At 29.5% G+C, this 26,321-nt stretch overlaps 1 protein-coding gene across 3 annotated transcripts in view; it reads right to left on the bottom strand.

Annotated features, from left to right (window-relative positions):
• The window catches only part of LOC106689791 (protein eva-1 homolog C), a 50,647-nt gene extending 24,693 nt beyond the window's left edge, over positions 1-25,954 (bottom strand). For 2 of the 3 annotated variants that reach the window (XM_014434970.2, XM_014434973.2), the window contains exons 1-3: positions 25,659-25,954; positions 6,768-6,855; positions 1,186-1,349 (exon numbers count right to left, since the gene is read on the bottom strand). In XM_014434970.2, the coding sequence (XP_014290456.1) occupies positions 1,186-1,349; positions 6,768-6,834 (231 nt within the window). In that variant the 5' untranslated portion in view covers positions 6,835-6,855; positions 25,659-25,954. Of the gene's footprint in view, positions 1-1,185; positions 1,350-6,767; positions 6,856-13,105; positions 13,297-25,658 lie in introns of all 3 variants that reach the window. The other variant, XM_067047447.1, reaches the window with a different exon arrangement.
• Positions 25,955-26,321: the final 367 nt, after the last annotated feature.

Below are 26,321 nucleotides of genomic sequence, written 5' to 3'. Positions count from 1 at the left end.
TATATATATATATATATCGCATAACATTGCGTAATCGTACTGAATTCAATGTAGTTTCCGTTTTAGCCTCTAGATTTAGGCCAACTAGAATTACAAAAAAAAAAAATGGCCGATAGGTCTTGGAACAGGCTATATACTTGGTAACAATCTATATATTATTGTTAAATATTATCCATTATGATTATATAATATGTATTCTATAATGATGATGATACGTATAAATATTATTTATTTATTCAGCAAGGTATAATAAATGTTTTTAAATGTCCCTTAAGCTCTCAACTTGAACAGGTGGGTTGTCATGATTTGTTTTTTTACTCATTTATTATTATTAATATTAATTTTATTTGTATTTCTCCTTTCTCATCGTTTGTTTAATCTCAAATTACTTCTTTATTTTCCGTCTTTTAGTGTGTTCAATTTTTTCAATTGTTTTCTCATATCTACTTTTCTTCGTCTCCTGTACATTTTTAACCTTATAGTTTACGTTTTTTTTTTATCCTATAATTGTTGATTTTATATTAATACTATTTTATTTCTTCTTTTCTTTCATTTGTTTATAATTTTCTTTTGACTTATTTTACATAATTTTAACCCTATCTTAATTTAACTTTTTCTATCGTATTATCTTACTATTTCAAAATGTTCTTTGTTGTTTTTGTATCATTTTAGCCCTGATGAAACTCTACAAAGTGGGGCGAAACGTCGGAAAATAATTAGTTGTTAACTATTTTTTTCTTTTTTGACCCTGACCTTCTCCTTTATATTTATAATACATGTAATTTGATTAGATAGAAACATTAGTTATCTTTTACAAATTACATTTCAGTTTTTAGTTAAGATTTTTTTTTGTTATATTTTTTTATTTTAGTTGCATAAAATGAATTGAATCATTAATAAATTTTTTAAATTAAAAATCTAAAAATAGTTGAAATAATTTCAAAATTGGTTAGTTTTTTTCTTATAAACCATTGCAGTCTCCGTAACACACGAATAAATATTTCATCATTTTCCCATATTATTTTAGCTCCATCTGATAGATACTGCCATCTCGTCGGGCCAAATTTATTATACTTTGTTAAGTAAAAAATAAATATACTAATTCTGAAAATTATTATAATTACTTTTATTACATTAATTATTATTGTTGGTATAATTAGTTCTAATGCATCATAAGATACTTACTTGGAGCGAACTGGGAAGGTGGCAAGCCGTGGAAGCGCCGGGACAGACGACTCCTTCGGTGTACTTGGCGGACAGGAGGGATATAGAGGTGCCTTCAGGACAGGCGAGGGACAGTTCTTCACAAGCAGACTTTTCCAATGTACGTAAGCTGGTGCTCAGCAACTCTGTCATCAGAAAATTACAGGAACGGTAATTCTTATTTGATAAAGGAGAGTATCAGTAAATAAAACATATAATAGTGTAGATTACATGATTTTTTTTTACTTGTTTAATGTGCCGAGGATAGTTGATTACTATCTTTATACTTATGTTTCGAATGATCTTCACCTGTCGATTGTAAGTTATTGGTATAGCTCCCAACAAGAGCAGAATAAGTCATTATTGTGATCATAAGGATTAGGATCATAGGGATAAGTTATGATAGGACCATTTTTTTTGCTTTTTATTAATAAATGAGTTTATTTTGTTGAAGATGTTTTTAGCTCTTTTGTTTTGAAAACGTTAAAGATTTAAAGCCCAAGTAACTGGCCGACAGAGCCCATGGGATAGCTGTACCATTAACGACTACGTTTTGAATTACTCGTATGAGCGGTCTCCTTTTAGTGAATAAGTTTTTGTCCTCTTTTAATTTAATCTTTAATTTTCAAAAATAAAGGCTGTATTTTTTTAAGAAAGGCCTACAACCTCAGTATAATGTGACCTTCTTCCGATGGGCGTGTGGGAAGGTCTTATAAATAGAGTAGGGGAAATGTAGGAGTCTTCTAAAAGAACAGCTGATGGTGAGTTGAAAAGTTAGTTTTGTTTATTGCGATGCGGAAGGGTCTATTGCTGAAGTAGGATTCAAGAAGGTGAAAAATGTATGGTTGTAATTGTATTGTAGTTGTATTTAATGAGTCTATAAGTGCAACCCGTGAGCCAGACCTCATCAAATGCCTTTTCGATGTCGAGGGGAAGCCCGTTTGCTTCTTCTCTGACATAATTTGGAAGTTTGGAATCATGTTATGTCGGAATATATACTTTAATAATTTGGCCAATAAAAGTTTTGACTTTTAGATAGTATATTTAATAGGCTAATTGGTCAGTAATTAGCAATCTGCAGGATTTTCAATCCTTAATTTTTTCAATTACTTCGATATGCAATGCTAATCTTTATCAGGATTCACTCAGGAAGACATAGTCCTATGTTTACTGTCATATCATTTCAGAACCCGGAAAATTAGTGTCTTCAGTATTGGTACTAAAGCAATTAAGCATTGAAGGATTTTTCAAGAACAAATTGATATCTTTTGTGAAAAACTTTGTTTTTGTGGTATAATTTCTGTTCTGAAATTACGAGTAATAATTTTCCACCAAAGTACGCTAGTAAGTGAATGTTGTGTGATGCGCGTACCGCACCAGATTCTTTTGTAGGGTTCCTGCCTCAGAAGGCTGTGAACCTAATTGGGCACTAGCTGTCTTTCCGTTGACTGTGGCGCATTCTAACTATTATTTTTTTCATACCCTCAATTAATATAAAATTAGTACTTTATAGATATATAATACATGAAATGTATTATGTATACTTTACTGAGTCTTCTCCGTTTGATTGCCTAGTGGCATTATAAGATGTTGATATCAGTCCAGCTAAGGTCTAACTGTAGCCTTAGGCTACGCTATGGAATTAGTGGAACGTTAATTATAACTAACAAATTCTTCACCATTATATATTATTACAGATTACTTATAAGATAAGATATTCTTAGCGAAGGCCAGTATTTTTCTAAATTATCCATTCGTTCACATATTGGCCATAATGTATTCACGGACTTTCGGAAGAATACTCCAAGAAACATAGACGTTACATTGTACGTTTCACTTTTCAGAGGAGAGTATATAATGTTGTATTGGAAGTTATGAGGATTCCAACATTACAAAACTTTTAATATCCTTAGATAAATCAGAACCCCGCCCTAATAAGGTATTAAGGATGAGGATCCAACTTATTTTAAGACCACACAGGAACATAATGGCTTGTGTACAATGCAAGGAGGTTCGGGCTAAGTTTAGCTGCTTTGAAGGGTTATGAGACCGTTTTTCAACGAAACTTCCTACTTGGATACCTTTGTGAACCTTTCCCGCCCCTAATTCTCTCAAAATATATTTAACGTTTAACGAGTCCGGATGGTGCGTTTTGACTGAAGTCTCGTATCGACGGTTTACTTATCATTTGAGGTAAGACAGGTTAAATAAACAGGGTTAAATATCCTGCTATTGTGCTATAATAAAACAAAATATATAAAATTCATTTGTAGAAGTGTTTTTATCTGATTATTAAATTTTATTTTAGTTGAGCTTATATTCTTTAAGATTATTCCTTCAGTTATTTTAATGTATTCATTGTGTATTACTATATAATTTCTAAATGAGATTCTAGTTTAATAATATTAGCAGCACAGTTATTTAAATTATGAACATAATTTACATATATATCCATATATTATAATTTATATACATACATCTTACCAGTGTTATATAAATATAAAACTATGAAATATATATATATGGTGTAAAGTCCATAGGGAAATTTAAAATTGTGTGCGCGGTTGTCTAAAACATATAATTGATTACGGAGGACCAGAAAAACATTTAATATGTAGTGTGATTTATGTTGTAAGGGGTGAGTTAAAGACACAATGGGGGTATTCATGATATTGTGTTAAATTTAAAATGTTTTACCATATTAAATTTTATAAGTATAGCATTGTGAGCAGCTCTATTTAATGCTATGTTAAATTGTAAGTGCATAACAGCTTCTAGCGGATTTTCCAAGCAACTTGTTTAGTAACCTTTCCTTTCAAAACTTCATGTTATTGTTTAATTCTAAGTTTTGATTAAAGTAATTTATTACAACATGCCTAAAATAAGTGAAGAGTAGAAGTGTACAAGTTTGGCTACTGATTGTCTTTTTTAAAAAGTCCAAAGCACAAAACAAAAGAAAAAAAACAAACTATGAATAAGGTGGTCTGTTTCGTGACGTCATTCTCCTTTTAACAGACCTAGTAACTGACTCTCGACCATGTTATATGTTATATCGTTTTAACATGGTAAAAGAAGGAAATATTTCTCCATTTAACATGTTTTTTTGTAAATTATTTATTTAATGTAATTTACAACTGTACAAATAATACAATAGGTAAATATGTAGTATGTTTCATATACACAGATTTAGACAGATTTCGTGGCATCATTCTCCATTTAAGAGACCTAGTAACAGACTCTCAGCCATATTACATCATTTTAACATGGTTAAAGGAAGGAAATATTTCTCCATTTAACATAAGTTTTCCATTTGACACGCTTTAACATGTTTAACTAAACATCATGAATATCCCTAATAGAAGAATGGAAGATTAAATGGAATAAATGGCAAAATAACAAATTCGATGAATAATAATAATTATTTCAGGTTGATAGTTGCAGTGCATATGAATGTATAGCCTATTCTGGTTCATAGTGGTGTGAGATAGGGAGGTGAAAGGAATAATAATTGAACCTGTTCTAGGAGCATAATAAGTTAAAATACAGAATTACATTGAAATAAATTATTAACACTGAATTAAAGAGCAACATAGTACAGATAATGGGCATAAACAGCAAGTAAGCCACTTGTAGGGCAAGATAGCGAACGCATTGGTTATAAGATCAACTTATTTGAAGTAGGCCAAGAGAAGATAGATGTATTTAGGCCAATAGTGGGAAAAAGACGGCACAAAATTCCGCGAAAACTAGTAGTTATAATTTTAATTAAACAGTATTAGTTTAGAATAACATATTCCATTCTTTTATAAACGTAACGTGTAAGAAAGGACACTGATTAATAATAGAGTTGAAGCAGCATTTGAAAACTTTAAACAACATGGGTTGTAGGGTCTTGTTTTTATGGCTGCCAGGTCATTATGGGATCACTGGGAATGAAAAGGCAGACTCGCAGATCAGACTAGCTGTAGAGACAGGTCAAGTCGTAACATCATCAATATGCAAAGATGTCATTTCTTGGATCAAAGAATTTTGATGGCAAGACGAATGGTTCATCACGAGAGACAAGTTAAGAATGGTCCAACAGACAGTGAAACGTCCAACCAAAAACTTAAATCTGCTAAAGAGAGATGTTGTGTTAAACCGTCTTCGGATAGGCCATACTCGACTCACCCACTATCATCTCATGAAAAAAGAAAATGCACCGATGTGTAACTACTGCAGAAACGATCTCACCGTTAGGCACATTCTCACTCAATGTATTGCTCACGAACCACACCGATTCTCTTCAGATATACAGGAGATGTTGAGAAAAGACCCCACAACAATATCAACACTTTTAAAAATAATTGATATCTATAATAATAATATAAATCTATAAGAATTAGAGTTAGACTGCGTGTGTAACTCTAATTCTAGTATGTATAAGTGGATGCATAATTTAATATAGCAATTTACTCACTACGTCAATTCTAATTATAACTTTATAAAATGTAAATTGTAATTGTTAATATGTAATTGTAATTGTAACTGTTAATTTGTAGCTTTCTCTCTGTAATTGTACCTTTGTGAACACGTAAATTGTAATCTACTTTGTAAATCACAAATGCCCTAGTGGTCGAAATACAAATAAATCTAAAAAAAGGAAAGTTGTTGTAGTTGCCAATTGCTTTTATTTATCGATTTTCAAAAAACTTGTTTTACTGAAATATGAAGCAGTCTTGTTGAGTTTGAAATGATCGTTAAATTTATATAAACTAATAGTTGTATATGATGCGACAGATTTTGAACTTCTAAAATTAATTGCTATTTTTAGCTTTTGTTCCATCTTCTTTTATATTATTTAACCATTTATGGGATAAATATTTCTTAACGATAAATTTGAACTGATAAAATACCTCAACATCAAATATTAATATATCTGTAATTAATTTCATAATAAAATAATCTTACTTCATACTTAATATTTAATACTTAATCCAAGTTTAGGGTGCTAATGGCTTTAGTACTCTCACTAAGACTCTAATAGCTTTTAATATCAATGAGGAGACGAGGAAGTTTTATTAATGAGTTGGGATTTCTTAGAATCCTGTTTTACCCTTAAAATATAAGGGGAGAAGCAAACTCGGGAATCTCGAGGTCATCATAAGTAAATGAATATATTTTTACTGTGTTTATGTTATTAATTATTTATTTTCTTTTTATAGTTAATAAAATATTTATTTTTAGTTTAGTTATTTTAAAAGGGCATTCAACACCTTAGTCATCAACACTCAAGTATTTCCATTATTCATTCCCTTAATGATTTTAATACAATAGATAATGGAATTTGTAAATTATCATTTGTAAATATGATATATAAAGAATAAAGATGTTTTCATTCAGTTTCTTTAGATCACCATTCTAAGGATAAATAAACCAGAAAATTTTTGAAAAAATTAGCTGTCTAATTTTTGTTTCTATTTTATAAATTAACTAATAATTTATGAAATTAATCATTTTCTCTTAAATTCATATTTATTATATTTGAATACTTGTACAGCACTTTAAGAACATGGTGCACTTACTCAGGTTATCCGATATGGCCAGGAGTGGGAACGCAGACGAAAGGACTACAGATACAAGAAGAATCATTGTTCAGTTCACATCTTCAGCCTGAAACATACACAGATAAATAAATAATAACTATACATTATTTTATTAAGATTTTGTGTATGTATTTTTTAAATTTATTTGACTGACTGTATAAATATACAACGAATATAAATTAAATTTGTTTATGGATTACTAAAATATGATGCCTTCTGCGAAAAAAACTAGAAGTATTCCTATTTTTGAGAATGTTTTACCTGTGACAAAAGCTTATTTCAAAACACTTTTATATCTTTATTTAAAATTTGAAATACACATTAACGTTTCAGATAGTTGAAACTTATGCATAACTTTATATTATAAAATATAGGACACACATGGATCTATATCGGCATTATTAATATACACCACGTACCCTGAGATAATCCGATATACATTAATTTTATAGAAAATAAATCGAAATATATAATTCTACTCCACAGATCTTCAACCTGTCACTATTTCTGTAGTCCCATGACTTTATAACATCATATATTTGACAATATTTACAACAATCATAAGTAGTTATCCTTGAAGAAGTTTGTCGGGGGGTGCGGTCAGCAAAGAACAACATAAATAAACAAAACCATATTTATTTATTTTATGCCGACGTTTCGACCTGAGTTTCAGGTCTTCATCAGGGGTAGTGGCGTGTAAAGGGGAAGGGAAGATGCTAACTGACTCAAGTAGTTATCCTTTGATTGACTTTTCATCAAAACCGAAAATAGCTTTATAATTTAAAAAAAAAAATTCTTTATTTTAATATTTTATATTTATTACTTTTTATATCTATTATGTTTATATTTATTAGTTTTTTATTTACTTATTTTTGTAATTATAGTTAGCCATATTTATCACTCTTATTTTAATGTATATGTTTGTTGAATTCCTGTATTTATATACTCGAAAATATTTGCTCTTTGTGTTTTCAGATTCTAATTTATTATTATCTATGTGCGAGACTAAGTTAGATTTTTATGTGTATATATTGTTACTATATTTAAAGCTTTTACAATTTATATTGTAGATATATTGTATCATAAATGTATTAAAGGAAAAAAAAGGACTGTCTTAGAAGATAATATATATTTAGAGACATAAGAAATTAAAGAAAATAGAATGAAGAATAATTAAAAAATATAGTTATTATAAAAAACAAATATGTATAATTATTTTCTATTTCACTGTCGTGAACCAACCCTGTCGGTTCGGGAGTATATCTAGCCTGATAAAGTGGGCTTTTCATTCCCTTAAAAATCTAGTGATCAAGCGTTATTCTCACCAAATCACCTCCTTGGACAACCGTTGGTCTTGTTATAGTACTTACTTACAAATTACTGCACCCCATTGGTAGTAGTGATACAATTTTTTTTTAATATGTATATAGCTAAAAGAACAAAGATTAAAAACAAATTTTAGATTTATTGTTCTATAATAATATTTTGTGTTTTAAAAAAAAGTTACTATTTATAAATGGGCTGTGTATGCAGGAACCCAATGCAGTTGGACAGTACAACTGTTTGAATAAAGTATTTTTCTCTATTCTTACGTTTTAGGTTAACGTGCTACTAAAAATGAGTTGTTTTTTCCCACCTTTACAGATATACAATTGTTTTCTATTTTATATAATTTATTTTACCATTATTTATATGTCGCTATTTTCTTCGCCGTGCACTTTTATGACAATTTTTATTATTAAACCCTAAAAAAAACAATGAATAATCTTAGTATGTCAATTGCCCGTGGGAATTCTATATTATGATCATAATAATCATCTATATTATTATTTTCTGTGATATATTCAGGTGAGCTTCATTCATGAGTTCACATTTCCTGTTTCTAAACTCCGGTTCAGGTAGCAATTGTGCCATCTTTGGGAATTGTGGAAGGTATCGGGTTGCAGAGATATCTTATTGTGCGAAACAGAAGCTATTTGTGGTTATTAACCATTTAGCACTAGTCCTACTTATGCTGCTTGTATCCTCTTCTTATATGATATTATATTATTGATATATATTTTATATTCTCAGGTTATAGTTATTATAGCTAAGTTATTTTATGATATTTTGGACAGTTCTCAACTCATGATGGTCCCTTGAGATTCGAAACTTTCTTAAACTCCTTAGGAAGTTTAAAATTAGATTTTTTTTCTCCCTCAAAAGAGGTAGAAGGGATAATAATGAGGTTCCTCAGTGATCTCCCGGATGACGGGAATTTCCTTGAATATTTTTATAATTTAGATAGCTAAGGTAGTATTAAATTTCATAATTCAAGAACTTGATTGAAGGTTAAGAATTTTTTTTTTTCTAAAAAAACAATAGTGGTCTTGTCTTTTTTTTTTTTTTTCATACCCTCCTGTAATGATGTTAGTGGGTATTTGGTACATACATATAGGAGGTATGCTATATGTATAGCTAGTGGTCTTGTCAGAGACGCTTTTCTTTTAATAGGAATATTTTAATGTATTATATTTATTTTGTCGGGATGTAAACGTGTTGAATTATTAAAACCTTGAAATCAAAAATGCATAATACCCTCAATAATTGATTAAATAATTAATCTAAAATCGGAGTGAGGCTATGTTCAATGTACTATAAACCTCACACTTGTAAGGTTTAAGTCATTGAGGTCATTGATTCGCAAAAACTGCGTACATATACAAATTTCAACACACAGTTTTTGGTGTGTTGAAATTTGTGTTCACTCTGTTTTCTTAAGTACGTTGATGATATTTTTTACTGCATTCAGGGAGGAAAACTATACGTATGTCAACATTAGGGAATATGGTTTAGTCTTTTTACGTTTGATGAAATTTCTTAGCTGCCTAATAAAAAGAAAAATATATTTATTGAGTTCTATATATTTTTTTAGCAATAATACGACTAACTTATTTTAGCGCGAACAGCACATACGAAACGCAGAAGATAAATGGTTCGCTGATCGGTGGGCTGTGAGCGGTGACGTCACCGCAACTCAAAATTGACCACATTTATTCCCTCACTTTCACCTTAAGTCCTAAACCAAAAGTTCTTTTTGCAATCACTAATGGCATACTTTGCAACCAATTTCATTTTTCGAGCATTTATAGAAGGGGAGCTATGAGCTTTAAAATTGACACCAAAAGCACCTACTCATGTCTATTAAGGATTACACCTTTATCCACGTCGACTTCAACACAGAATTAAAAATAACCCTGAAAATTTGAGTTACAGTTTATTATTTGAATAAATTGTTTATTATTGTTAAGTTTTGCCATTCTATATTAATTATTTATTACATTACTAAATAACAAACAAACAAATTGTTTCAAAATCATTATACTAAGACTAAAAAAATCGATGGTGTCCCTTTTTATTCTATTTTTTTTTTTTTTTTTTTTTTTTTTAGATATTATAGAAAGAACAAGAGTTTGGCGAAAATTATTTGATTGAAGAGAGACGAATAAATTTGTATTCGTAGTTTGTCCCATTCATTTTTAACATGGATATATTTTAATTCGAATACAAATTGGGCTAAAATTTTCGAATACTTGTGTATTCGTAGATTTGAAAATACAATTTCAATCGAATAAATAATTATTCGATTACAAAATAATTTCAATAAATATTTAATCGAATAAAAATTTAATCGAGTAACAATCAAATTTATTTTTTTTGTTGAAAATCGCTTATTTTCTACCTTTTCGGATTTCTAATCTATAAGAATCTCTTCACATGTTTTCAAAGAAGTAGAAAATGAAAATGTTATTTATTTTATGATTGCGCCCTCATGTAACGATTTATTGTAAATTTTTGATTTCTATTATATGAGATTCCATTTACATGCTTTAGGAGATGCAGAAAATGAAAATACTATCGATTTTAAAATACAAAAAAAAGTTTGCATATTACTAAAAAATAAAGTATAAGCATCCTGTAATTTTGTCTTTTAACATTTACTTATTCAAATTGTCGCTATAGGCGGAAGTATTTACTTCTATATCTCCTTTTATTAAAATATTTTTTAATGTAAAATGTAATTCTAATTACGCTAGACTGTAACTAGTAATTCCATATGGCTCAGATATTAACTGTAATAGTTGATCACAATTACAATCACAGTCTATCAAGTAGTTGAAATCACTAATTACTGAATACTCATTACAATTACTGATAACTGCAATTTTTTTACTGCGATTTCAAATCACAGTAATTGGAAGATGATTGAAATTACTTTTTGCTCGATACTATCTGTCGATCCATCGAATTGTTTTTCCATTATAACGAGAATACACCGCACATGCGCATTCTCGTTATAATTCTCGTTCGACTTAGGGCCGAAAAATGGAATCGCAAGATTTCCATAAACTGTTGTGATATACTCAGCGGGTCCTAAAAGAACCTGGCATTTCCTGATAAAGCTTCCCTTCAGGACCTCCTCGATCACTGGGACAGGATACCAAGACCAGGCAATCTATAGGCCAGGCCAAGAATAAGGATAATGTCCTGCTTTAGTTTAATATATGCAGCAGAGAAGGGGGTGAAGGGTGGCTATAGCTACACACAGGGCAGATGGAATTTGGTTAGGAGTCACTGTTCTGCTTAACATACTCTCGAGGAAATATAAAAGATCTGCTATTCCCTTCGACCTATGGAATCGAAATCCTCGTAAAGACATAATTCTATTATCCCATTAATTTAAAAATGAGGGTGTAAACAAGTGTCAACAACATGAGCTATAACTAAAACTATAAGTAAAAAACTACCGACTAGATACTCAAGTACGCTCATAATTGCACGAAAAAATAAAACTTGTAAGAAAATCAATTTTTTCTTTTTATAAATTAATTATATTCATCCTTATAGACAGCATTCCGCATCCTATTCTATAGAATCTTTTATCGATTTCATCTGAGAATCAGCAACTAATATAGAGTATTTGTACTAGATTTTTATTTTATGAAGAGTTGAAGTAGTTTTACCCCTCTTTCCGTCGTAAATATTTCCTTGCTCCCTTCCTCTATCAAGTTATCCAATCCCGCCGTCCATCGTACATCTCAAATATCCTTCACTTTAAGTCCTCAGTGCATTCCCGCAATACCCGCTCACGGCCTTCAGACTTATATGTAACTGCCCATCGAACCGCAGCCATTGGTAGTTCTTTTCTAATCCGTTCCCCTTCCCTATGGAATTCTATTCCCTTCTTTATTCGTAGTTCTAATACACTTCTAATCTTCAAATCCCGTATCTTCGACTACCTTCTGTCCACCTAATTCCGTAATAATAACAATTGAAAGTTTCAAAAAAGCTCTATATATTTTCAGTATTTGATGTCTTAGATTTTCGTTTATAATTGTAAATATGTACAATAGCAGGAATTATCTCTTTTCATTTATTATTTTTTAGTTTAATTGTATTTGATTTTTTATCATTATTTTCTTTTTATTTGCTATCAGAAGTCATCTTATGTTTTATGATATACCAGTAGTTTTATTTTATTTGTTTTATCATTATTTTATATATTCTGGTAATTATTGATGTTTATTTATATCTTTTTAAATTCATTGTATTATTTTATTTTATGACATTTTGTAATACCATCTCTATTTTGCAATTTACCCTAAGGCTCTAAAGCCTAATTTTGACGCCTGTAAATTATTCTAAAGGAATCAATCCCAGAATAAATAAAGATTATTATTATTAAATTAAAACAGCAGTTTCCTCTTCAACAATAATATATATTATAACAATTCACTATTAAACTCTGTTGAAAATCATTTAGTCAGTGGTGTAGCATGGGTCCAGGGCGTAGGAATTTATTGCAGCCCCCCACCTTATTTAGGAATTTCAATTTAAAATATTGAAATATATAGTAATTCTAAAGAACTTTTCAGAAGAACAATCATATTTATTGTGTATTGTACAGGTTACAAATAAAAAAATTTGTACCGCCCTCCCACCCTATTGCCACCCACTAGCTACGCAAACTCATTTAGTTCGATACGATCAAATATAGGAATTATCGATAAGCCGAAACATCAACGATATACCACAATTCGTCATTGTTTTAGATTCCATATTTTAGTAGCTGACATGCGAATCATATTTTCATTAAATGACTGTCAAAGGCAGATATGTTTCTGTCAGATTCTCCTGTATGTGATACTTCTGTTTCCACCACCATTTCATTCCTATCAGTTAATCGTTTTTCAAGAGAGCACTGTCAGTAGGAATAGAAAGAAGGGTGAATTTAGAGTCGTTTGCTGAGTGGAGAATTAAACTAGTTAATAACCTACCTTACTCCAGCTGCTAGCTGAGATTAAAAAGACGTGTTTCCAGCTCCCGTTTTGCCCTGGAGTAAACTAGTTGTGGGTCAATTCTATTCCCCAGCTCACCTTATCCTCAGTTTCAGTTTATTTCAAGACTTGATTTGTTATGTTATCTCAGTGTAGAATTTTCCTTAACTCTCCACCATGCTCAACAAATGCTTAAAAATTAAAAAAAAAAGTATTTAACAATTTTTTAAAGATTTTTCGTTTATCAAAATTTGGATAATTACTCCTTCAATATTAATTTCTACCTATAAAATCTTTTTTTTCAATTTATGTTTGGGTATTTTATATATATTTATTATAAACCTAGAATGTTTATTGAAAAAAAAAACTCTTCAAGTTATTTTTTTAAATCAATAAATAAATAAAGCATTCCAATACAACCCAAAAAGTATATAAAATTTTATATAAGAGGAATTTCGGGCATTTTGAGATATCGGGAACCCACCCTCTCTCCCCCCAGGTTAGGTTTATTGATGGAATTTCTAATTGTTTTCTAAGCAACTTTTTATCATTAAGAACACACTAGTGAAAAGCATCAATTTCTTTGATATATGAAAATTAACAAACATTAAAAAGAAAAATTGAACATTTACATGAGATAATTTTCTTTATTTTTTACTAGTTAAATCATTAATTACTTAATAAAAGTCAATTTATATAGTATCTTAGGATATTAGTTATAAACTGTTCATTTTCTTTTGATGCTACAGTACTAGTTCTCAGTTGATTATAAATGGAATCAAGATGAGGCTGTTCAGGGGAACTACTGAAAAGCTATTCTTTTCTCAGATGAAATAAAATTTAATTATTATATAAAATATATTCTATTACAGGGTGTGTAGGATTTTACAAAATTTGGTTATAAATAATAGTACGATTTCTTAAAAAATATGTTTTTCTTCTTCGACGAATAGGAAATAGAAAAAATTATTATTTTTTTCTTCTATTTATGGAATTAATTTTTTGGCCTTCTTACTCCAAATTCTTTATTTTAATAATTTTATATCAATTAGGGTTTATACAAAAGTCGACATTTTAGAAAACCGGTTTTCGAATAGTAATTTTTCCAGAAAACCGGTTTTAACCGGTTTCGAATTTTTATAAAAAAATTTTTTGCTCAAATATTCTGTAATTCGAACAAAAAATTTTAACAGAAAATTTTGAGTGATTAAAAGCAGTTTTTGACTGAAATTATTTACTGTTCAATTTTATTGATAGTAAAATTTTTTTATGCAATTTAGTAGAACAAAGAAATAATAGTTGACCAGGATTGTTGTTTATGCATAGTTTTCACATATAAGGATGTAAATATTTTTATAATAGTGAAACGAGTTATTCAGCAAAGGGTTCGAATAAATAAAAACAATATATTTTCATATTATTTTATCACAAAATTCCCCGAAATAGAAAATACCCTCTCACTTGCAACCGAAGTGTTATTCATACATTGAAAACCGATATTTTCTAATAAAAAACCGGTTTTCGAATTTCATAATTTTCCCCAAAAAACCGGTTTTAAAAACCGACAAACCCTAATATCAATAATGCCGTACATTAAAAATAATTTTTTAAAAAATATATTTATTAAGAACTTACTTAATTTATTAAAAATTTACATACATAAAAAAATATGTATGTAATACTTTTATTTTTAAAACACTTAAACTGGCTCAGATGAAATACAATGTTATTATGTCTTCATTCATCAATTTTTTTATTGTGTTACAAAATGTGAGTGAGGTAGAAGCCTTTTTTTCTGTTAGGAGAACTGTTTGGATAGTTTTAATTGTTCAGATGCTTGCGTCAATGATTTTATTTATTTTATTTTCAATGATACCACACAAAGGTATTTACCCTCCGACCAAGATAAACAGTTTGAATACGCTCGATGTATATGCATAGGTAGCAGTTTTGCATGATCAATAAGAAAAGACAATACAGCTGTCAAAATCAAACAAGGCGCAGTGCCTGTTGGCGATTCCCATTAACACAAATCGAGCACTCATCGGCACAATCTAGTTGCTGACAGATGATAGAGCGCCCCTGTTTATTCCAGATAAGACTAATTATTCTAGAGAGCAGGATTGATAGATAGTTCACTGTTGGTCCTATTTATATATCCTTGATCCTGGCACCTATTGCAGCTCTTCATGACAAAATTATGCCATTTTAGTGCGTGTCTTTTATAATACTGAGAGGTTATAAAATAAATAATTGTAATAATAATTCTCATCAAAAGAGCAATTAATAAAAAAAATGCTTAAAGAATAAAAATGATCGTTTTGCTCTAATTTTTTATATAAAAAATAAATCTGGTGCACAGTTCGCCCAACACATTGAATTGAGTCCTCCATTGAGGTCTTGTACTGCCTATCAATAGTGGGGTCAAGTTTTTTATTTTTTGGGACCGCTACTTAATGAAAAAAGTCAACGGCCCCGGCTGGATTCAAACCGACGCCGCCCGCAGATCTCAGATTGATAGACCTGGTCCTATCGGCCCTGAACATATAACTTTAAATTGTCACTCTAATTTGATTTGTAATTAGTCCTAGCTTACTTCAGAACAGATATTTATATTTCCACTGTGAAATACTAACCCCTAGAACTAGAAATACTCCCGTTTACAATTTCCTAAATGAAACTTATAGTTGAAAAACCCCAATTGCAACATTTTTTAGATAAGTTCTTCCTGTGATGTTACCCGTTACAAAATTTAAAAATTTTCCTTTCTTAAAAGTATGACAGAAATATAAAAATACAACAATTAAATAAAATTTATATTGTGCCCTTAACCGTTTATTCAGTGCTAAATTGTTCGGAATCAATATTGAAAACACTATGGATGATTTCATGGGCTTGATAAACTTGTCAACTAAAAGGCTCAAGTATAGTATAAGTTAAATAAAAAAAAGTAATTAATGGGGTGTATATATAAAAAAATTGACCGTTTTTAACCAAATAATTGTATCATTATTTCTTTGACATAGAATACAATTAATACTCAATATAGTCCATTGTTATCTATCGTCATCAGCCATCTGCTAGTCAATTTCTCGATCTTACGCTGATACCATTCTTTGGGATGGCTGTCAAAGAACTTTTGGAACGCAATTTCAACTTCCACAAAATCGTCAAATTGTCCCCCTTGAAGGAAATGGGGCATGGATCGAAACAAGTAGTGATCTGTTGGTGCGAGGTCTTGACTACATGGTGGGTGAGACAGGAGTTCGGACCCATCAAGTTCTTTAAACTTTTCTTTGGTTCGACGGGAACTGATTGCTGATTGCTGAGGAGTAAGTTCGTGAGGGGCCAGTCTACTGCTCTTCTTCACCTTCCCCATGGAGAGTAGATGGTGACTAACAGTACCTTTCCACACCCCCTGACAAGTCGACGAGTACTTGTGGATGAATTAGACTCAACAGCTTCCTGTAGAACCTCATCAATATCCATTAATGGTCGCTCGGAGCCCTTCTTTCCAAGGACGTATCTCCACTACTAATTTTTTCAAACCAACGCCGTCATGTGAGCTGGTCAAGGACACCTTCCCCTTCATATTTAATAATTTTAAGAGTTGGTTCAGTGGCTGTGAAATTTTTTTGGTGAAATTTTTTTTCAGTTATGCCTTAAAATTACGAGATTATCGTAGGACACTCATGTTCCTTCTTTGAAACAAATAACTAAACTAAGACTTATTTTGAAGAAGTCGAATGGGATTAAACAAGCTTAGAGAATGCTCTAAAGGAATTATTAATTATTGATTAGGATTAAAATATTTATAGTCCTTTGAAATCTTGAATTCGATAAAACGGTCATTTTTTTTTTTTATAGACCCCATTATTTATTGACTGGTGACGAGCAAACATTATCGAGTGGCGAAATAGTAATTTTTATAATAACAGACCTTTTCTTATGCGATCTTCGATATTGTCCATTACTTTTACGACTCTGTATGTTAAATATAATTTGTTCTGAAATTTCTGGCATTCTAGCGGTTCGGAATCATTATTGAAAACACTATAAATGGTTTTATAGACTTATTATCCTGTCAACTAAAATGCTCAAATAAAATATAAGTGAAATTAACAATTTAATTGCTATTATGAAATGAAAACATTTATCAGATTAGCTAAGCAGTAAAACACACCGCACTTGCTTCCAGCAGTTTAACAGTCCAACCTGTGCTACAATTATCATTTTCTTTATGCTTTTTTCGTCATTCTCTATTACTTTCTATGTTAAATGTCATTTTTTCTAAGATTTTTGTTTGTCCAAAGGTACCTATGTTATAAGTCTCTATTTTAACTAATATTTCCGTTAGTGTATTTTCAACCCGAAAAAAATATTTTTCCTTTATCTCCCTATATTAATCATCGAAATCTTTCATAGTTCATATTCATCCATTTCTGTTACTAATAAAAAAGTTGAGGTGCTTATCAAGTTTAGATAAAGTTATTTTGAAAATTCGGCATTTAATGTCTTTCAAACTATTTCAATGTGGCTAAACCTAGCTGATATTAAAAAACATTCAATAGTACGGTGATCTACCGAGTATAATTACAGCAATTTTTGAAAAAAAAAAATCGATTAATATATTCTGACACTACTGGCCTATCGATTGTATTAAATAAGTTACTGTAACATCCTAGGCGTACAGATGTCCTAAAAATGTAATATTTCAGGTTCGTACGACTTTTCTCTTTTGAGCTAGTCTGTTCTCACACACACAAGCCATTTTTCGAGTCTTACTTATTTAGACTCCGCTGGCAATATTAACATTTTACAAACCTCTTGAGTTGCGAAAACACAGTGATTCGCAAAAATTAGATCAGTGGTCTATGTATAGTAATTTATGAAGTATTGTGCCGGATGAATAGATAAAACATTTAAAAAAATATTTTTTCGACTATGATAAAAGCAAAGAAGAAAACAAAATTATATAAAAATATAAAACTGATATGTAAATAGTTTAATAATGATAACAATTAATAATGTTTGGTAATGATTACGTTAGTATTGATAATAGCTGGTTATGATTAAATTAATAACGGTAATATTATATTGATATCGGTTGGTAATGATTAAATTAATAACGATAATATTATATTGATAATAGTTGGTAATGATTAAATTACTTTTAAAATAATGAATAATTTTTGTAATTGTTTAGACTTGCACTTTTCATTCTTACCCGGACTTTCATCTTTCATTAAAAAAAAAAAAAAATGTTTCATTAAATAAATAAAAAGAAAAAAACCTTCTGAATAATAAAGTAGGTAGAGAATTGTTTTGCACTATAATATTTTAGACTAGTGTTAAAATATGTCAGTATTTCTTATTCCATTAAAGTTGGCTGACGACGAAGGCCCCAGGTACAACTGATCCTGACATTGAATATCGCTCACTGCCCAGTTTTGACGGGAACTTTTTTGTGAGGGGAAAGAAATCAATAAATAATTTATAAAACGTCATTTCTTCAAAGGTTACTCGGTTTATTGTGACTATTTTCTCAAGTTTTTATCCTGCTTAGTATTTGTAGGTTCAGTTGAGCAGAAAAAATTCTAAAACTTTATTTAATGCTTTATATAGTTTATATTTCAAATATTATAGGTATATAGTTTTCAATTATGATGTTAGAAAAAATAACTTTATATTGAAAAATCCCATTAATTCTTAATCTTCATCCTTAACAATCCCTGATAATCCCCCGAGGCGTCTGTAAATAAGATGGCCAAGGGACCTTCTAATTTAAATTAATGTTTGAAGTACCACCAATGGGTGGTTCCTTCCCAAGATTTTCAAGTGTATATGAAACATACTACATATTTACCTATTGTATTATTTTGTACAGTTGTAAATTACAATAAATAAATAATTAAAAAAAATATATTGAAAAATAGAAGCAGTTTGCACGAAATTCTAATTGCCTTCAACATTTTGGATTATCACAATCTTGCCCCAGAGCTTTCGTCTATATATTAAAAAAAAGTACTTAAACCCCAGTGAAATCGAACTTGTACGAACAATCTGCTAGCGATATTTATTTTCAGAGAAAAAAAAATAAACTAGTCATATTTATTAGGTATTACCTTTATTATTTAGTTTATTAAATAATATTAAATTAAAATATCTTGGCTTGATATTACTGTCTGAGTTTCATAAATCGATTATGAGTTCGTCATCGAACTTTTATTATTAAAAAATTATTTTTCATTCATTTTACTACAAAAAAATTATCCATCTTTTTTAGAAGATCTTTATAATTGTTTAAAATGTGTGAAATTAAAGAAGCGCTAGGGCTAAAGAAAAAAAAATGTAAAGGTAAAGAAAAAGAAATTAAAATGTTGTTATTGTAAAGACCGACAAGAATTAACCGCTGACTATTTTTTATTTGAAAACCTCTTAAAATAATCCACATTGGATGAAGGAATGAGACAGCTCAAAGAGGATGTCGTTATTTCATCCCCCTACTAGCATTTACTTTTAATGGGCCCCCTTAAAATAAAATAAAACCCAGGTGACATTTAGTTTTGCTTCTTAACAATTCCTTTCATAGAAAGACATTTTATGGCCTTGGTTATAAAAAGTAAGGATAGAGTTATCAAGAGATTATCTTGTAGCGAAAAAAATAGAAAAGAAAAAATACTTCCACCGTTTTAAACTTCAAGGTTCTAACGCAAAATCGAATCTTAACGATATCTTGCTCTCCTAAAACATAAAGTTAAGAAAAAATATTTTCTAACTAGTATTTTTTCCTTAATATCTTTCTTTATTTTATTCATTTCAACGATGAATAACTACATATTATATAATTATTAATTATCTACAAATTAATTATTTTAAAATGTCCATTGGAATTATTGGTATTTACTAAATTCCAGATATTTGTGGAATCGATTCGATGCTGGTGAAATGTAAATTTCATAAATGAAATCCTGTTTTATCGAGAAGAATTCGACTGTAATTGACATAGTTGGAAATAATATCAATTTAAATCAGTAGTACAAATCAGTTTGCACTGAAACTTTGTAAGCAATCAAAACACAGTTTACATAATTAACTGACCCGTCAACCGCAGCTTGGTTATTGGAAGGAGAAGTAATAAAAACATTTTGTAGCCTGGAATTAATTGAGTAGGCAATTTTACGTAGCCGAACTGTGTCGTTGTACAATGTTGCCATTTCGTTTAGGCGTTTAGCGAATAACCTAGGCCATTTAAATTTTCGACTGTAATGGAGAAAGGGTATTCACTTTTTTAACAAATGTGTATAAACGATCTTGTTTTGAACGCTCCACTGCCTCTCAGCTAATAACATAAATAAATGTATGAGCGCTGTTTGCCGAGAGTAAGTAAACACTTCCGTCGGTTCTACGAAATTTAATATTTATTCCACAGCTCGTAGGGAGCAATATTTTATTTTTTTTTAATTTCCCAAAAATTAAAAAAAAAAACTTTCTAGAACTACGTGTTTTTTTTTTTTTTTATTCAGTTCATTCAAGGTTCTGCGTTTTATAAATTGATTATTTTCAACAAGGATTAATTTGACGATGTGCAATATGAATCTTTCATCAACTTTCAAAATACTTTTGATAACATTTTTCGTTGTGAAGTGCTTAATTTTTTTTTATAAAGCCGAGCAAAAATAAAAAAAAAATATTGCAACGAAAATAATGGATTAGCGAACTAGAAGATTCGGTACCGACCTCACCAATCGCTATATACATCCATCCAATGTTACAAAACCTGTAACGCAATCATCCCACCTACACTTTGTTCTACTCCTCGATTATTTACACCGGGACATGCGTTTATTATTGTTTTAGACATTCGTTTCTTTATGTAGCTCTATAACCTTACACGTCCATGTTATTCTCAGCAATGCAATTATCTGCGGTGTCAAGCCTTCTAAATTCTTCGATTAACTCATCCTTCTTTGTGTAGATTATTTTACTCAATGCTTTATATTTAAAAAACATAAGGCGTTCCTCTCTTAATGAAAGGATCACGTCCTGAAAGGACAATATATGTAACACTAATACTTAAATTCTGCTATTAATTATTAATTAATTAATTATATTCAACACTTATTTGTTATAGAGTTAATATAGAAAATAAAAAGAATTATTTCATAGAGTCATTCTATCAAATCAAAAGTACATATCATAGCTGTAGTTTACAGAGGCCAAATTCAACGATTTTCAGGAGAGCATATCTTATGATATATTTTATCTGTCGGAAATTTTTTTTTTTTTTAATGAAGCTTATATTACATGTATATATTTTTTAAATATGGTGTGAGTGAGCTCTATCATCCATATTACTATTACCTACAACTATGACTGAATGTAATATCACAAAATAAAAAAATATATTTTTTAAATTCCCATTACATTTTCTAATTACGTTTTGCACTATTGAACGAATTAGTAAATTGATTTATTTCATAACAGTAAATTCTTTCTATAAAAATACGAAAATTAGAATATGGAAGCAAACTCGTGAATTGATGCAAATAAAAATAATCGTAGATGTGAAATTAATTGAGCCAAATTTGTCAAAACAAAGTTGATTGCAAACTTTTCAACGTTTACATAAATCAAGAATTTAAAAATCTTTACTTTCTATTAATACACATGATTTACAAAATCAACTAGCGATGAGTTCATCTGATATTAAACGCTTTTCCTTGTGTACTTTCAAATGTCAAACCACTTCTAAGCCATGAAGTTACCTAAATCAACAAAGCACTGGCTTGTTTGTATCGAGCTGAAGAGATTAATATTAAATTATTGAATTGAAAGTCTTTTATGAGGACCTTATTGAAGTATATATTTATGAAAGGCAGTGAATACATTTTTAAATAAAATATTAGAGTATTGACAGATCAAACAATAAAAAGAATGTGTCTCACTATTTTTACGTACGTCTGTTGAGTGTTGCAGTGTCCATTTTTTTTTATTTTTTATATATGCAATAATTAATTGAGATAAAGTCATGAATGATATGAATTACAAGATAGTTTTGTATAACAGGATTTATTTGTTGATAAAAGTTCTTTATCTGGGTGAATTTAATTTTTTAATTATGAAATAGTAATGATTACTTTGATGAATAATAATGTTATACCAAGCTGAAGATAAATAATGAAAAGATGATTTTCTTTTTATTTTATGTTTTAAAAAAAAACTTTTTTAATAACCCCAAAGTGCCCGGGTTCGAATCCATTTATGGAAGATAATTATTTTCTGTTAAACTATAGCCGTGAGTCAACCCTGTGTGTCCTGGAGCCCTGAGGTCCACCTAGTCTCATTAAGTAATTACCCTTAATTGGGAAAAAATCGGGCGGTTGAGCAGGATCTTAAAAAATCACCTCCTTGTATAGCCTTTGTTCTAAAAACCGTTCTTCCTTACAAAGTACTGAACCCATGACCCTTCATGGATCGTAGCGGTCCACGTTATTATTATTATTTATTAATCCGTAAATAATTTAATGTATTTTTTAAAAATAAAAATATATTCTGGTCCTTAATTATTAACAAAAAAAATAATTAACTGCTTTTAAACAATGTATATATAACTGAAAAATGTTTATATTATTTAGTACGGTATAGTAAAAATTATCTTTCCTATAAAATAGTTCTTAATTCCGCATATTTTTTTTTTATTTGACGATAACATTTCGGACCACTTTAGGCACAATTAGTTCTAGATTTTTCCTAATTTTATCTTTACATTACTGTTTTCCCTACTTAAAATTATATGTTCATTATGAAAACAAATTCTGTTTATCAACATTTCAAAAAATTTCATTAAAAACAATGTATTCATTTAAAATTAAAGAACTTTTAAATTATGTAACTTTAATATCAACGAATCATCTGATGAAAACGAAACTTTTTGAAATGTATAGTCAATTATATATAATGTACTTCATATTACTAATTGAATGTTTTAAGGAAGAATAGGCGAAATTCAGGCTTAAAGGGGTTACAAGAAAATAAAAAGTGTGAGACTATATTTATATTTTTTTAATTATAATTGATAAACAATCCTGTCCCAAACAAGAAATTAAATTATATCTAGATTTTATTTGCTTGTAGTTCCATTTAAAATGTGCCTTGAATCCAACTAATGTAACCCGGAATAACTTAATTTTTTTTTTATTTAAGATGGTTTTGGAGTTTTTCAAATGGAATCACCAAGACACATAAAAAATTTAACTTATTAACAATATATAAAATAAATCTTTAATAACAATTTACCCAGATCAGTTAGGATAGGGATGTAATTAATACATAATAATCCAATTTCATATACTTGTTTGTTGATGTAAATTATGTAATTCCGTGTAAAATCGACGGATTGTTTAATATATATATCCAATTAATTATATAAATAAACAGTATAGTAACACGGTAACTGTATAAATTTAATATCTACGAAACTTAACTTTTATGTAGCATGCAAAATGGCTATTACATGAGTAACTTATTTTATCGTTTAATACTGTAAACAGTATCCCCCCAAAAAATCTTTTAAAATATCCCACTATATCATAGCTGCCTGCCTAATTTCTAAGTTTACCCGATTTCCTTATTTTGATCTTATTAAAGAAGAGTAAATTTGCTAAAATATTAGCCCTAATTGAGCTATCCTAAATCTAGTAGTTTTCCAGATATAGCTTTTTAAAAAGCAAAATTTCTTAAAAATTTACTGAAAGATTAGTAGTTAGTTACTTATTTTGAGAAATCTATATCTCAGGAACTATGTAGACGTATAGATGTCTGTTAGCACTAAAATTAAAACTATTTTAATGGATTATACAGTAGTTTATAAGGTTTATCGTCGTAGGAGTAGTAGTTTTCATAATATTTGCTAAAATAAATTGATTTATAGTTGTTCGGACAATAAGCTTGATTTATGAAAAACTTCATTTCAGAAACAAGAATTTTCATTTGCCAAATTTATATTCAAATGCGAATATAATAAAAACTACTATCCCTACGAAGATAAGTGTAATAAACTACTTTATAGTAAGTTAAATTTCCTTTATTTTGAGTGCTGGCAAACATCTGCACGTTTTATGGATCTATAGATATATTTTTTTGAAAATCAAATATTTTATACCAACAACTAAAAATTAACAGTTTGTGAATTTATTTTGTCAAATATCATAAAAACTACTACTCCTGCGAAGATAAACATTATATACCATTTTATAGTAAATTTAACTAGCTTTAATTTGAGTGCTGGCAGACATCTGTACGTTTCTAAAATAAAGTTTTTAAAACTCAAACTTATTGTCCAAACAACTATAAATCAATTTATTTTAGGAAATATCGTGAAAAATACTACTCCTAGGAAGGTAAAGGTCATAAACTACTTTATAGTGCATTAAAATAGCTTTAATTTGAGTGCTAATAGACATAGTTCCTGAGATATAGATTTCTCAAAATAAATTATCTAACTACTAATCTTTCAGAAGATTTTTAAGAAATATTGCTTTTTAGAAAGCTTTGTTTCGAGAACTATTGGACATAAATAGTTCTATTAGAGCATTTTTCAGCAAATTTACTCTTCTTTAAATTATGTTCTTTTAATTTTTCTAACAACAACTACTAGTGTTGTTGGTAGTTTTTAAGATATAAAGCTCCGAATGAAAAATTAATGTTTTTTAAGGTTTTGAAACAGCCGCCATTTTTTATTCCCCCTTCCTATACTTGGCAGACTCCTCAGTTTTGACTAATACATAGTTTTCATTATAATAAAAAAAAATTGGGGTTAAACAACTGCCTTTCTTTCTTCCCGGCTCTTGTACTATATTTGTAGAGATATTCTACATCTCCCAGAAACCAGCCCTGATGCATCCTTTCACAGTGGGACGAAACGTTGGTTACGTAAGTAGTAGTTTTTCTGATATTTGTGCACCTTTCATGACCTATAACATTATCCCACAATCAATTAAATACGGTAAATTATAATCTTTCACTTCATTGTTCAACGATAACTTGATAAAATGAAAAGTTACTCACTAAGCTACCTCGCTCCCTATATAAGGAACGAACGAAAAAAAATTGTAAATGAAACAAAACACAAATTATAAGTCCCATATATTTTGATCAAGTAAACTTTTTTTCTTTTTTTAATGCTTCAGTCATCTCATAATTTTTTTCCTGTTATAATCAAATCCGTTTGTCACGATCATGCAATTCGTGCCCTGAGAAACTTATCAAAAATAATATTTTTATCTAGTATGTTGACATTTTGTTGCAAAGATTTAAGTAGAACTAAATTTTATTTATTTAGTTTTGTTAACATTATTTGTAACAACTGATTTATTATTAAAGTCATAATACAATGTATTTTATAAGGTGGGTTACATGAGTGGGACATAAATCTCTTCCATATTTAGTTCAGAACCGAAATAATTATTGAAGTGGAATTTACTATTCCAACATTATATTTTGAAGTGCACCCAGAGGAATATAATTAAGAGAAAAAGTTGGGCAAAAGTACCTGGACAAAGAAAGTACTTAGAGAGCTCGCGTGACCTAACACTTAACTTCTGTACACGACCAACCTGTGCCGCTGCCGTGGGCAGACTGGTTCCTTCTTCTCCCCCACCACTACCTCCATCTACTGTATACTAAACTATATTATATACTTAATAGCATAGCTTGTATTATTTAACAAAATAGGAAACATATACAGTGCTGTATAAGAGGATTTGTCTAAACATTAAAAAGTTTTTACAATTTAGTTATCTCATTTATAAAACATTACTGTGGCCAAGTACGGTTGTGAAGTCTGGGGAGCAGCATCCTCTACCTAAATGAAAAAGAATTACAATCATTCCAAAACAAAATCCTGAAAATCGCAGTAGATGGCTTTTTATATACAAGAGACAGTATTATTTATAACTATGAGTGTGTGCCTCCATGACGTCAGTAATCCAATAACGGTTAAGGGGCGGGGAATATCATTCTGTACATGTCTGTGTTGATTTGAAAACTCAGAGAATTCATACGTTTAATAGATATTTATAGGTTATAAATTATTTTAAAGATTTCATAAACCTATTTCTTTTATTGTAACGATTATTTTTTACGAGATAATTTTTACTTGACTTTACTTCGTAAGAGATTCGTTCTACGGATACTTTTAATCTCTCTCTCTCTC

Source organism: Halyomorpha halys, unplaced genomic scaffold, assembly GCF_000696795.3.
Source record: "Halyomorpha halys isolate HHAL.00 unplaced genomic scaffold, Hhal_1.1 Scaffold1469.1, whole genome shotgun sequence".
NCBI lineage: Eukaryota > Metazoa > Arthropoda > Insecta > Hemiptera > Pentatomidae > Halyomorpha > Halyomorpha halys.
This window is presented reverse-complemented; position numbering and strand designations above follow the sequence as displayed.